We start from the raw sequence: 14,465 nt of genomic DNA, 5'->3' as shown, positions 1-14,465 counted from the left end.
ATTATACGTCAACAATGACGTATGACGTCATTTCTAGTGTGACGTCATTCCGACCTCACGTCACAATAAGATTCGAATGCCGTCGACATTGCCGTCCGGATGGTGGAATAAATACACTGTTGTCTCGTGACGTATATGACCCTAGGGCACATATGATTTTTATGAACCCCGATGCGTTTGCCCTCGCAGGTAATAACAAGAAATAAGTAACTATGAACATATTGATTTATTAATACCTAAACATAATAATTATACGGGGTGTATGGTTTTACAGATTCTTTTATCTTCTAGCTGACTCACACAACAAGCCACTTGTCAAGACTTATCTGGGTAGCGTGAAGAGGTAGAAAGATAACTACAATACAATACGCAAAAGGGGCAGTAGGTTTATAAGTGTGTTTATTGCATTGTCACAAAGGGAAAGTCATATTGTTTTCGTTCCAAACGGTGTACATTTTTAATGGGACATGTGTATATAACCGGACATTTGTCCAAAACGTGTGAAAAGTACAAAACATCGCTCGGTAGAATTGCATGATTTATTAAATAAACTTCTTTGAACAGAACACAAACATTGATAGAATTATTATTGTAAACACAAGAAATGCTCTGAGGAAGCATATGCTGTTCAATTGCAAATATCATGAAGGATGGGGAAAAGAAATATCGAATTATTTTTAAAAATATGCAAAAAATGTCTTCTTCAAATAAGAAAAAATCAATAGATTATTTTGACTTCATTGTGCTTTTAATCATATATAACGTAATACACGCCCACCTGTTTTGGATTGTAAATATATATTTTCATAATTTGTTTTTATGTATTTTGTTTGTTTTTTTTGTTGTGTTTTAGGGGAGATGGCAGGGGGATATCCTTTTGGCTTAAGGTGAGGTCTTTGTGTGAGCGAGTGGGAGAGAACAAACAAACTCCAGGTTCCGAGACGAAAGGTGTTACTTTAAACACAATTCTTTCTTTCTACATTTGCTTTCGTTTTCTTTTCTAATTCGTTGTTTATGGAAATTAGCTAAAAAATGACAGTCTGGTGCACTGACCTGAGGTATTACCTGATAATATTTAAAACACATCCTCTGTTGGTATCAATATTATCCACACTGTCAAATGAGATTTGATTACGCAAATAGCAAACCTGGAATTGTGAAATTGTTTAACCTTCTGCAACAACATCCCGGACAGGTTTAAAATTTAAGCTGATGCCCACACGGCCTAACACCAGTGTGTTGTGTACTGGCCCCTGTTTGTGATGCAGTGCATCGGTGGTTTGGGATTTCGATTGATCTAGGTCGCACAGGTAAACCGGTTGAGCTGTGACGTCACAACCGATTGTCAACACACTCTGGTGCTCTCTGGTGCGCTTGTCGTTTACAAACATGGTAAGTTGCACAAGATCTTCAATATCCTTCCTCAAGCAAGGAATTACCTCAATGTTTGTTTTCACGTATCTTAGGAAATGAATTTTAACCTGTAAGTGGGATATTTAGCGATGTTCACACTACGAAAACGCTAGCCTGTAATCAAAATGGCGGCCTAGTGGCTAAGTTAACGAAGGGCGGTGACCAGTCTTGGTGTTTGACTGCGAATGGACTACAGCTGGACATGACTCGTGGGTTGAATGTTTAAGATGGTCAATAAAACAATTATAATTGCTCATCAGTATAAATTTACTTGTTGAACTTCCCTGAAATTTCCAAATCTGGAGTGACACACCTGTAATTTCGTTACATGCCACACCTGAAATATTATGTGCCTGAGTCACTGTTTTCTTAATAAAGTATGCATACATGAAAACTGACCGAGACGATTCCCACAACAGTATGTGATACATTTTATGTACAATATACAATAATTAGCCTTTACTAATTGTGTATTTTACATTTTTACCTATGCATTTTAAAATCATTGGGTATCAGTAATTCTATCTGGGTATATAAACTTCTGTTACCCATGTTTTTACACATGTGGGTATCTAAGTTAAATATTTAAAAACACTATTCATCTAGTCGTGTGGGTTTGAGAGCTCTATAGGACTCAAAAATACCACGATACTTCCACAAGAAAGTGTGATGGCAAATGATCATGATGTAACTGTCATCGTGTCGTGGCAAGGTTGACGGAATGCCCGTTTATAATTTCAAAAAAAGTTGCTGATTCGCTAATCGAATACGCAGGGTTACTTCACAATATTTTCATGCTACGCACAAGTTTTATTTTTGTAGCGTATCTGTAATGTTTGTTGCGTATTTGATACGCTTGCATTTTATTTTACTGCATATTTCTGCATTTCTGATGCATATTTTTCACAGATACGCAGCTTATCATGAGCTCTGCTTGTATATAGTTGTAATTAAATTGCAAATAGTAATAACTTGTTGTCTATTTCTTGTGCAGTATCCATTGTACTGTAACATAATCCAAATATTGCCAAAAACTTTATTTTAAAATTTAATCCCCCCATCATAACCAAGAAGAATATTGTCAGCATTACTTAACTGAATTTGATATGTAGTAATTGTGAGTACTAATTAGTCCAAATATCAAACATGTCTTGTAAGCATTCAGTTCTGTCAAATAAGTGTCAGTAGCAGATATATACTGTCATATATCATGTATATTGCGTGAGTAGCAAGTGGTTATACTATTATAGCATTTCATCTATTATAAGTCAATGTTAAGCTACATGAAATTCATTGTAGAGGTATATATTTCAGCTGTTGGCATCACTGATTTGGGTTGCTAATCTGTCAGCCTGTCTCGATGTTGGCACTAAGTGTACAAAATAGACAGATATATGGCCAGAAACTCAGCACACAGGTACGCTGTTCCTCAGTTCCAATGAAGACACAAGAATTAAGTGATGAAAATATATTGTGTTTTGTTTACAATAATATATGAGCTCGAATGTGCACACGCTGTCATCTCTGATAATGACACGATCCCTAGCATAAGAAAAGACGTCATCACCAGGTAGCTTGTGATTGTTACGAATAAGTCAGTGTTCAAACCAAACATCTTTTCTTGGTGTTCCTCCCAGTTTAGGTACAGGTCGTATAGCATGTATAGGTCATCAACAAACCATGCTTGCCGTAAAAGGCAATTTTGGTTGTCATAAGAGGCGTGATATATAGTCTTACAAATACACTACATATTGCATTAAAATAATGCTGATATAACAGAGTAATTACAGTGACCATGATAATATGCATATAATGAGAAGTTAGTTACGCTTACAGTAATGATAAAAGAGCATGTGGTCTAGCGATATTCTATGAAATTCCGACTACTCTCACCAACTATGCAACCTGTGAAGATCTGGGGTAGAATAGGTCTTCAGAACCCATACTTGCTGTAAAAGGCAACCATACTTGTTGTAAGAGGCGACTAACGGGATCGGGTGGTCAGACTCGCTGACTTGGTTGATGCATGTCATCGATCCCAATTGCGTGGATCGATGTTCATTATATCAATTACTGGATTGTCTGGTCCAGACTAGATTATTTACAGTTCGGCATCATATAGCTGGATTATTGTTGAGTGCGGTGTTTAACATCAAACAAACAAACAAACAACTATACAGAGAAAAGCACCTGATGGTGTTTGAGATAGATGTGTATTGCACTGACGAAAACTAGTCAAATATGATGAATAGCAAATTACAATTGTATCACATTCGTGGACAAACAATACACTTGGTAATATGACCCCAAATCACCTCATATAATTTCTAATAGCTATTACAAATTTTAGATATACCCATCTTACAATTAAAGCGGAGCCATCATTAAATATTAACATTTAGCGTTTCTACTGAGGGATTGCATGCCAAAAGTTTACGACAGTAGTGGTACGTCACAAAAGGTTTATTTGTTGTCATCACTGAAAGCTCTCAACATTTGAGCATGACATCCATTATGGTAAAGTGTAATACAAATGAAATGTTGTTGTTGTTGTTATTGTTGTTGTTGTCTATGCTTGGGCATGTCTGATCTTGTTAAACATATTATTTGACATTGTGACAATTTGAAACCTTGGAGTGGACAATGAGGGCAATTTAGAATTGATTATTGGCAAGATGGTAGTCGTTAATTATGGGTGTATGCACGTCCCTAACCAGGCGATCATTAATTGCCTAAACATTATATCTTGTTATGATGATCAAGTGGTCATCAGGTAAATGTGTTAAAAGAACAGCTGGACTGTTTGTCAGCCCCAATAACCATGGCAACACAATTTATGTTATTCAAAGAATTTTGTTTAGACTGGATTGTAGCACAGGATTCTAGAAAGAATACATCTTTGGTCCACGCCTTACGCCCTAGTGCCTCTCAGTATTTGTTGTTGAACTTGGTGAATCCCAAGTTAATGTAACAGGGATTTATCTGTGAACTTAGTACTCTTGGCAAACAAATTGGGGAAACATCCTTATTTTGTTTGCTATTAGAATATTTTTAAAGTTTTTATTTTCCTAACTTCGGAGGTATTTTAACATTGCATTCTTTGCAATAATGAAAACATTAGGCATCAATGCCTTTTCCTCTAATTGGTCCTGTTACCTGTGGTATACAAGTCACTCCCTAAAAGCCATAGCATTTGTTATGACTTTATTAACAGAAACTGAATTTTTGTTCCTCCATTTTGGGTATTTTTAACTGACATGGGTCTAAATATCGGCCTTTGAGCAGGTCTTTATCTTTGTTGATAACCTCTGTGTATTCAATGTATACAATTGTGTGCTGATCCCAATTATGATTATTACCGTATATTATTATTAATATAAAATAAGTGTGAATTATTACACATATATACATCATGTACAATCACAGTCAAAATGTGTTTATGGTTACATGTATACATACACTGACATACTGTCCTATTTGACCTACAAAACTAGAAGTCCAGGGGACCCCCAAGAATTAATTTCAAGGGTCATTAATATGACATGTATGAGGCTCCTGTAAAGTAATGAAATTGTGGTGTAGTGCACTGTAAGATTTGATAATTACTTGACCTCTATATTTCTTGTCAAGAATTGGGTACAAGAATACTTTTTGTGTCCCTCGAGGGTGGCCCAGTTGTCAAAGGCGCCGCGATTTGCCAGAAACCTATGATTGTGGGTTCGAATTCCTGTTCGCCCCGATTATGTTTCTAGGTTTGTCAGCACCATACCCGTGCTCGTTGGTTTCACCGAAGTGGTAAACGTCTGAGACCTGCAACACTTTGGGCTTTCCTCTCACATTAACCTGACATGCCGTGATATAACTGGAATGCTGTTAAAAGCGGCGTTAAACCCAACTCACTCAGTCACTGATGTCCCTCGAGATGCTTCATTTTATTTTTTTTCTGCGTCCATTCTACAATCATGTGTACTGAATGCACTTTATGTGTCATGTTAAACCCCAGGTGATAAATTTATGCATTGAATAAAAATGCATATGTTTATGGGGAATATTCCTAATTGGGCTTTCCATAGTGTAAAGACAACGGAACTGGGTATTTGATAACTTATAGGATTCTTAATTATGTTCTGTGCTCATGGATATTGAGTCTGGAGTAAGGCATTATTAATTACCTAATTTGAGATTGTTGCTCACAAGTGTCTGGAGTTAGAGCTTGTTATGATCAGGTTTGTGATTGCTCATAATAGGCCCATCAACATGTGCAAATAATATTTATGTGATTGATAAATGTGCTTGAGTTGATCCAATATGAATTGTATGCTTGCCCCAGGACATACATTTCATGACCCGAGTCACCAAAGATGGATGCACATGCTAAGAGCACAGGAAGCATTTCATATGCATTACACAGGAAGCATTTCATATGCATCACACAGGGGTGACTTACTCAGTATATCTTTATGAATATGGTTATTAAAATATTGCTGTTTAAAGATTTCAGGAGCTAATATTCTTTGAATCCTGGTCCTGGTTTAAATAGGGCGCAGCACTCAGACCCTGGTGTCTAATCATTGAAATGGTAAGCTTAATTAACCATTTCAACGATTATACACCATGTCCTTATGCTGAAACCTATTGCTCGCTCGCTCGCACACTCACTCGCACTCACTCACTCACTCAGAGTCAACACAATCCTGTTTCCCTTGCACTATGTATCAATATTCTGAATCACAATTTTGATTTAATACATCAAGTGATTCATGTACGATCAGGGACCTAGAAACAAAAAGTCTTTTCGTCAGTCTTTTTTTATTTCCTGATTATTTTAGAGATTATTATTTTCCTCCATCCCGTGTTAGAAATTTGTAAGTCAATGACTCATGTGAGAGATCGCCACAGACCAAGGGGTAGACACTATGGGATAACATACCCTCTCCACAGCTCGGACCAGTGGTTTATGTAGCAAAACTAGATTGGGGAAATAAGAAGCCCTGACACATCTACCCTGGGCATGTCAGCAACTGGCCGAGTAAACATGGTAATCTTTTGTTTGGTCTAGTATGCTTGGATATAAATTATCCATATATATCGGTATATCAACACTAAGTTCTGAAAATGATGCCAAGGTGTTGACACAGACTGAGGTACTGTCATTTGAATGAGTTTTTGGCAGAACTACTCCCTTAAAAGCTGAAATTGGGGTCACATCAGTATTACCTGATTGTCAGTTTTCTGATGGTGTGGATATACTGTTGCTCATACTATCAACCAGTGGTTTGTCTAGACTCCTCAGATAGCTGGAATATTGCTGACTGTGGAAACGTTCACTCCCTAAAGAAGGTTGCCTAAAAGCAGAGAAAGCCTCATTCAATGTTATTAAAATCAGATCTTAGTTCTCCCTACCACTAAACAAAGATCTGAGAACATCCCATTAAGGGTCACGTCAGACCGACCTTCGTGAACTTGGACCAACCAATGGAATGACTGAAGAAAGTCTACATTAGCCAATCAGAAGGCCACTTTCTCGTGCTTTAATTTTAATTTCTCATGCACTAATTTCAACTGGCAACTACGCTTCGAAACTTTTTTGACAAATTCTCAATTAAAAATTAGAAACCTGAAGAAAAGAACATTCTGGAATGGCTAATAGATAGTTTAGATTGTATGGATTCAGTCATTAAACCCATAACTATCGTTTGGAATATAGAAAATAAAGTTTTCGAGGTTGCATGATTAGAAATCACATTCAGACTGTCACTTTCATGATCTGGTAAGCCACGCTCTGATTGGTCAGATGAAAGGTCATTCTGACGTGATCCCTAATGGGATGTCCTCAGATCTTAGTTTAGTGGTAGCCAGAACCAAGATCTGATTTTTATGAGATTGGTTACTCATCATGATCATGTTTAGCAGTAGCTAATGTTTGGTTCGTGCTAGTGGAAAATAGATTCACTGAAAGTTATTGTTGCCTACATCAGGTTTCATCAGCTCAGTATTGCAATTCATCCCACAGATGTTCTCTCAAAAGGATATTAAACCAAAGTATTGTTCTTGTTCTGAACAGGAAGAAAGAATGGAGGATCCTTACACAGTATCAATGTTGCAAAAAGCCCTTTTGTAGAAGAACAGGCTTATTCATGATGTCACTTCACCATTATTTTAAAAGGTCATGGCAGATTGTGTCAATATAATGGTTGCAATATGACAACCGCCAGTAAGCACTGTACAGCCAAGTAGTTCACACCAGCCGTTGCAGCACTAATGACGCTAATTGTTCCTCGAACCCCATGTTTATGGAACAAAGTTTGCATGACATTTATTGCCTAACTCCGAGCCCTATATAAATATCCTTGTTATTTTACCTGTAGAAAAAGGTGGTGTAGTTTAGCTCCTGTGTGGTGTGTGTCAGTCGAAGTGTGTGTGGACATGATCTAGCTCAACACAGGTGTCAACAGTAAACATGGTAAACGCCGCCAAGCCGTGGAACTGTGCGCTTGTATGCACTCCTATGTACTAAGGGCAAAACTAAGAGGAGAATCTCTCTCTCTTTCTCCCTCTGTGTCTCACTCATTCTTTCTTTGTTTCTCACTCTCTCTTCATACCTGATTACAATGAGGAGAATCAAGGGGCCATTCTCTCACACACACTCTCTTTTCCCCCTCTCTCTCTCTCTCTCTCTCTCTCTCTCTACCTCACATTCTCCTCTCTCTCTTTCTCTTTCTCTTGCTCTCTCACACACTCCCTTTCACTTTACCTCACATTCTCCTCTCTCTCTTTCTCTCTCTCTTTCTCTCTCTCACACACTCCCTTTCACTTTACCTCACATTCTCCTCTCTCTCTCTTTCACATCTCTGCTGACATTGATTTTTTTTATTGACCGACATTTCTTTCTTAAACTTTCGACTGATTAATGTACACTTGTCAGTTGCAGATGAATGTGTTTCCTCTCATTCCCTGGGGAAATTTTACTTTCAATGTTAAGTGAATTAGTGCTTCAAGATTTGACAGTGCAAAACATTCTGGGTATAACAAGAAGAATGTTTGATTTTCTTGAGACAACAAAATCATCTGGGGACAAAATGTTCACCTGCTAAGTCTTGGTCTTAGTTTATGATTCAACATGATCTGGACTTTGCTATAAATCATTGAAAGCTCATGGGATAGGGAACGTTAATCACTTGATTTTGATAATTGGATTTTCTGAGAAAATATTGCCTTTTTCATGTTCATGATGTTTTGAACTTAGAAATATGTTGAAGTTGAGGGTATTAGTGAGCCCAGCTAACTTTTTGTGTTGCTTTATTATACAGTCTAGCTATAAACTCAAATCTTGACTATAGGAAGTATTTTCACCCTGAGAAGGAATTATCAACCAAGTGGGATGTATACACAAATTGTTCTGCTACTATCGAACAATATGAAAGTGATATAGTTTTCTAGCTTTAAGTCTCTTCTTCAATGATAACAGAGGCAATGTTATTGGCATTGTTACGTGTTGATTCTCAAATTGAAACAATATGTTCACCCAGAAATCTGTACATAAAAGAACCTAGTGGGAAACCAACATGTGGTATACAATCAATGAATGTGTTACAAAGATACATTAGGTTTATTAATCAATACAATGCATGGCAATTACAATGGCAGTACATGGTAGTACAATATTCATTGATGATGTAATATGATGGCAGTGGTCAGTATCAAATACAAAAATACAGTGGTGATAGCAAAAGTCAGTGGTAATAATATATATTCACCGAGCAGCGACAGTGGTCAAGCTTCCATGATTGGTTAGGCAGGGAATCAGGGATGATGAGCGATCCTCACATGAAAGCTGGCTTTGAAGTGATGAACTGTGTGAGAGACGATATATGGGAGAGATAAGTAAACACGCTCTTGTCCTACTATATGTACAGCCTAACAAACTACTGAAAGTTTCCATACAGTTCCCTCACAACATTAAACATTACAGATATTTCCATAACATACTATCACCGTCCACGGTAATCCGCTGTATACTGGAATGGAAGTTTACACACCACACAAGCATCTAAATATAGTAACTTCCTGATGACTGGTCACTGTCCAAGAACAATGAGCCCCTACCGAATCTCAACCAAAGACAATGTAACGCAGTTACAATCATTGTTCAACAATAAAATACATTGCCACATAACAGCATGATTAATAAGGAATGAAATAGATAGCCCATCATACAAGTAAAAGACTTTCAGAGCAGAAATAGGCAATGAAAGTTAATTTAGCAATAGTTTCTCTCATGATAAATGCTGTAGATGATAAGATTTGGTGGCTTCACAAGAACCTATGTCAGGCTTCTCTCATTAATGAGTGATTTTGAAAAGCTTTTTTGTTACATTGGGTTCATCAGTGTAGTATAATGTCATTTCTCATTAATGTCTTTGCAAAATCCCTAATTTTTACTTTTGTTTTTTCAGTCACTCAAGAAAGAAAAGAGAGATGGTGAGTTTAAGATGAAGTTAAGACGCATCAGCAGAATGTTCAGTACAGTTGTACAGCATATCTCATGATATGTTTTAACAGTGCCAAATGTCTCAGAAGACATTTAAAATTTTCAGTGAAACTGTATATCATTTTAGGTATTTAGCATGTGTTTAGAGATTTGTCTAGACATGCCTGGGGGCTGATATTAGCTCCTAAGTTTGCAGCAAATGACTAAAAATTCCAATTTTAATTAGAAATTTCTTAATTCCTCAGAATTTACAAATATCAGAACATTACAAAATCAATATTTGAACACTATCACAAATTTGCACTTAGTTTGGAACCGAAGGTAAATGGTGTTAAGGTGAATTAGCAGTATTGCCGCAGTTGTTGTACCATGTACACCGACCTGCGAAGGTCCATGGTAGACCAGGTCTTCAGCAACCCATGCTTGCCGTACAAGGCGACTATGCTTGTCGTCAGAGGCGACTAACGGGATCGCATGGTCAGGCTCGCTGACTTGGTTGATGCATGTCATCGATCCCAATTGCTTGGATCGATGTTCATGATGTCAATCACTGGATTGTCTTGTCCAGTCTCGATTATTTACAGACCGCCGTCATATAGCTGGAATATTGCTGAGTGCGGCGTTCAACAACAAACAAACAAACAAACCTTATTGTGTGGATCGATACTCAGGATGTCAGTCACTGGATTGTCTCGTCCAGACTCGATTATTTACAGACCGCTGTCATATAACTGGAATATTGCTGAGTGTGGCATTAAAAAAACAAACATGCCATGTATACCACACAAATAAGTAAGAGCTATGTATATTCCCTTGGTGAGGATGGTGAATATTGAAAATTACAGATCAACTGTCTCAGGGTAACACTTAAGACTGTCAATAATTATGCTTCACAATAGATATTAGTAATCATTGTATAAATGTCTGTAATGTCTGGCAATTTAATAACGGGATGAAGTTGCTGATGATCATTGATGATGTATGTTCCAGAGCTGCAGGAAGCATTCATCATGAACCAGGGGTCCGATCAGAGGCTACCTCTCAGGATGCTTGGAGTTGTAGTCCGCTCCATCGGGTGTAGTCCATGTGAGGCAGACCTCAACAAGATCGAGAAGGACCTTTCAGGAAGAGGTTAGTGCTTGTCAAGGATTTGTCCAGATACAAATTTTGCAATTTGTTTGTATGTCATTTTTGGTGAAAATGCATTGTGTTGGTGGTTGGGATGTCCCTTCCTCTGGAAAGACTCCCTAATATATTGTTAGCATGGTTACAGTAGCTATCCCAGAATGCATTGATAAATGAGAAATCTGTTATCATCCTGACATATTGACTACCTTTAATCATTTTATTAATATTGCAATAAATTCCATTCAGTAAAACTCTCTGAGTCCCTTTTGAAGCCTATGCTTGTCACAAGAGGCGACTAACAGGATTGGGTGGTTTTGCTCACTGGCTTGGTTGATGCATGTCATCGTATCCCAGTTGCATAGATAGATACGTGATGTAAATCTGGATTGTCTGTTCCAGACTTGATAGATTTGCAGACTGCTGTCATATAGCTGGAATATTGTTGAGTGCTGCTTTAAACAACAAACAAGCAAATGGACAAAATTTACACATGAAACGCAACTAATAATGAGTGATGAAGGGATATGGTAAGCTCTGATAAAAGACGTGGTTCCAATAAAGCTTAATTTAAAGGAGCTAGGGAAGTTATAACATTTGGAACCACATCACTTCAACGCCTATGGAATGATGCACTTTTGTTTCCAGGTTTTCAGTGGTGGTTCCAGAAATGTGAATACCTTGTCTGTTGAGATGGTTACAGGAACAGTTGTGTATGTATATGTTACCATGGTTACAGGCGTGACATCACTGGACTACAACCAGGTTGAACAAATTGTCTCCACCAACAGCTGGGTGCCAGAATCTCTGGAGACACTCAAAGAAGCGTTTGCGACGTTTGACCGTGAGGGAAACGGTTTTATTCCAGCGCAGGACTTGCGGTATGTGCTCACTCACATGGGCGAGAAGCTTCGTGATGAGGACGTCGATGAGATGATCAGGGAGGTCGACCTCACTGGGGATGGACAAATCAACTTTGAAGGTAGGATAATATTTAGTGGCAGTTACACTGTCTCATAAATATATATATATTTTCCCACATAGTTTTTTTTCTATATTTCATTGGTTGTGTGTAAGTGACCAATTAATCTATTGCCCCTTGTCAAAGAAACCATGATTGACCAGAGAGTTTGATGTGATGTGATATGCTCTCTGAATCTGCCATCTTGTCTAACAACTTCAAATATTCTGCAGGACTTTTATCAAGAGTGACCTATATGTATTAAAACAAAATGGGAATATGTAATAAGACATATATTTGGCAATGTAAATAAAATAGTTTATTGTAAATACATACCTGTACCTTGGAAAGAATAGGGGCTATCACCAGTGCCGTACCCAGCCGGGGGGCAGTTGCCTCCCTTGATTTTTTATAGAAAGTATTTTTCCTTGTGAAAGTTAACTTGAATAAGAAATGTATTATCTTATTTGCCCCCCCTGTCAAAAAAAAGTCAACTACGGCCTTGATCACTCAATATGAATAATGTTTGAATTTATCTTCTCGCACACTATGGATCTCTCTTTCTTCTTCGATCCTAAATGGAAAGTGTGCCAATACAAAGGTTTCCAGTTTCTACATAAAAACAATTCGCCTGAACACCCCTTGCATCACTTCCCAACAATCTGGGTCACGTATATTCTGCATACTCTGTAAGCATGTTGACCTATACAAGCTAGCCACATGATTTCCCAAGCCAACTCATTCTCTTTCTTATCACCACGGTGTGATGACTTACAGAGTAGAGACTTATATATTCTTTACCTGAGGATAATTTTTAAGCCCTTGATTGTTTTCTCTCATGGTCTAATCAAGGATGATCAAGAAGTGCGACTTCCCACTTGCAGGAGAGTTTTTTCACCCTCAGATCCCCACCCTCAGATCTGATTTTAATGAGATTGGAAAACATGCAGTGTGTAGTCTTTTTAACTTGAATTCTTTCAACACAGTATTGCCTTTTAGACAGTTTAAAGTCATTGTTTTGGCATTATCTGCCCTCAAATTGTCTTGATTACAGTTTCTGAGGGAACATTTTCATCTATGTTGGCTTTATTTGCTTTCAGGTCTCTCCAAGTCCTTGTTATCATACATCTGATTGGCTTCTGTTGGCTGTGTATAAAACATATCACGTGAGAGAGATGGTTAGCCAGATAGTGAACATTCTCAGCTGGAGCTCTGTTCAAAGGGAGATAACTCATACCACCACCTGATGTCTAGAATGGATCCACTGACACAAGAGACATCAAGTTATATCTTCATATCCTCACACTGACTTACAGATATTTTAATTACACATTTCCAATATGTATTCCTTAGTACTGGCAACATTCCGTCTGAATTGAAATATATTTGTTAAATGGCAGTTTGAAATCATTACGGAACCAACTTTGTAAATGATGAATATTTATTGACAGCTTTGGTGTTCAATCCCTTCAAACATTGTCATTATATGTTTGTTTTTTTAGATTTGTCTTTTCACAAAATATTATTTACAAACTGTTATTCATTGACTATGTTTATCATCAGGAACATTTGTTGAATATCTTGGTACATATTTCGATACTAAACATATCTCCACATAAAATTTAAACAAGTTCGCTGTGCATTTTGATCAACGGAATGCTTCTTAAAAGTATATCTATGTCAGTTTTGTAAGATTTTGTATCTTTACAATATAAATATATTTGGAAAATGCTTGGCACATTATTGAATATTATCTTGATTACCTTTAGGAGATAGTTCCTAACTTGTGGCTTGTTAAAATATGTTAATATGCAACAGTTGATTTTTGAGTTCTCAGTCTTTTGGGTATTATGTTTGATGTAGATAAATGGTGAATAAATGCATATCGTTACTAATTTCTTCTTGTTTGATTGTTTCTTCACATCAACAAGTAGATTGTCCTGGAGATGGCCAAACAATACCTACAACATATCTCTTTCTTGTGTTTTCATGGGGTTTAACGTTGCGTTCAAAATTATTGCGTTGTGCATGCATGTGTGTGTGGCTGCTTGTACTAGTCCAGACTGATGCCGATTTTTATAGTGGTAGCCCACTGAGATACCAGTTTAACATGAATACCCCACTCAGACACAGTATACTGACTCTGAGGCGACCAGTTCTTCTTTAAGCGCTTTAATGCTGAGCACCAGCAGGGTAGTAACAGGTACCGGGGATCGAACCCCTGACCTTCTTCTCTCTGGGTGGATGCTCTACCTCAAGATCACGGAGGCAGTCTCACATGCTTGTGAAGTCTGGTGATATATGAAATAGGTTTTCAGATGTATTGCTGGTCTTGTTGTTTCCAGTGCAAAGTAGGTGCCCAGTATCAATGTGCATCCTGGTTGATGGGGCACTGGTGGCCGAGTCGTCTATGGTGCCGCCATTGCCAGTGCAGAGTTGTGTCCCCTGGTCACACCTGTAATCGTGGGTTCGAAT

General features: G+C 37.7%; 1 protein-coding gene across 1 annotated transcript; it reads left to right on the top strand.

Annotated features, from left to right (window-relative positions):
- Positions 1-1,296: 1,296 nt before the first annotated feature.
- Positions 1,297-13,881, top strand: LOC139442607 (calmodulin-like). Its single transcript, XM_071223464.1, has 5 exons — positions 1,297-1,392; positions 9,870-9,894; positions 10,895-11,035; positions 11,769-12,011; positions 13,091-13,881. Exons 1-5 carry the CDS (start codon positions 1,390-1,392, stop codon positions 13,120-13,122), a joined length of 444 nt encoding a protein of 147 aa, XP_071079565.1. The 5' UTR covers positions 1,297-1,389; the 3' UTR covers positions 13,123-13,881.
- The last annotated feature ends 584 nt before the right edge of the window (positions 13,882-14,465 follow it).

This window comes from Haliotis cracherodii, unplaced genomic scaffold (assembly GCF_022045235.1).
Source record: "Haliotis cracherodii isolate W230 unplaced genomic scaffold, xgHalCrac1.p SCAF_5, whole genome shotgun sequence".
In the NCBI taxonomy this organism is placed as follows: Eukaryota; Metazoa; Mollusca; class Gastropoda; order Lepetellida; family Haliotidae; genus Haliotis; species Haliotis cracherodii.
Note: the sequence above shows the minus strand (reverse complement) of the source record. Positions and strands in the feature narration are given on the sequence as shown.

Coding starts and splice junctions, on each gene's coding strand:
- LOC139442607 (XM_071223464.1), top strand. Junction 11,036..11,768: donor GAAGGACCTTTCAGGAAGAG/GTTAGTGCTTGT, acceptor CCATGGTTACAG/GCGTGACATCACTGGACTAC. Junction 12,012..13,090: donor TGGACAAATCAACTTTGAAG/GTAGGATAATAT, acceptor ATTTGCTTTCAG/GTCTCTCCAAGTCCTTGTTA.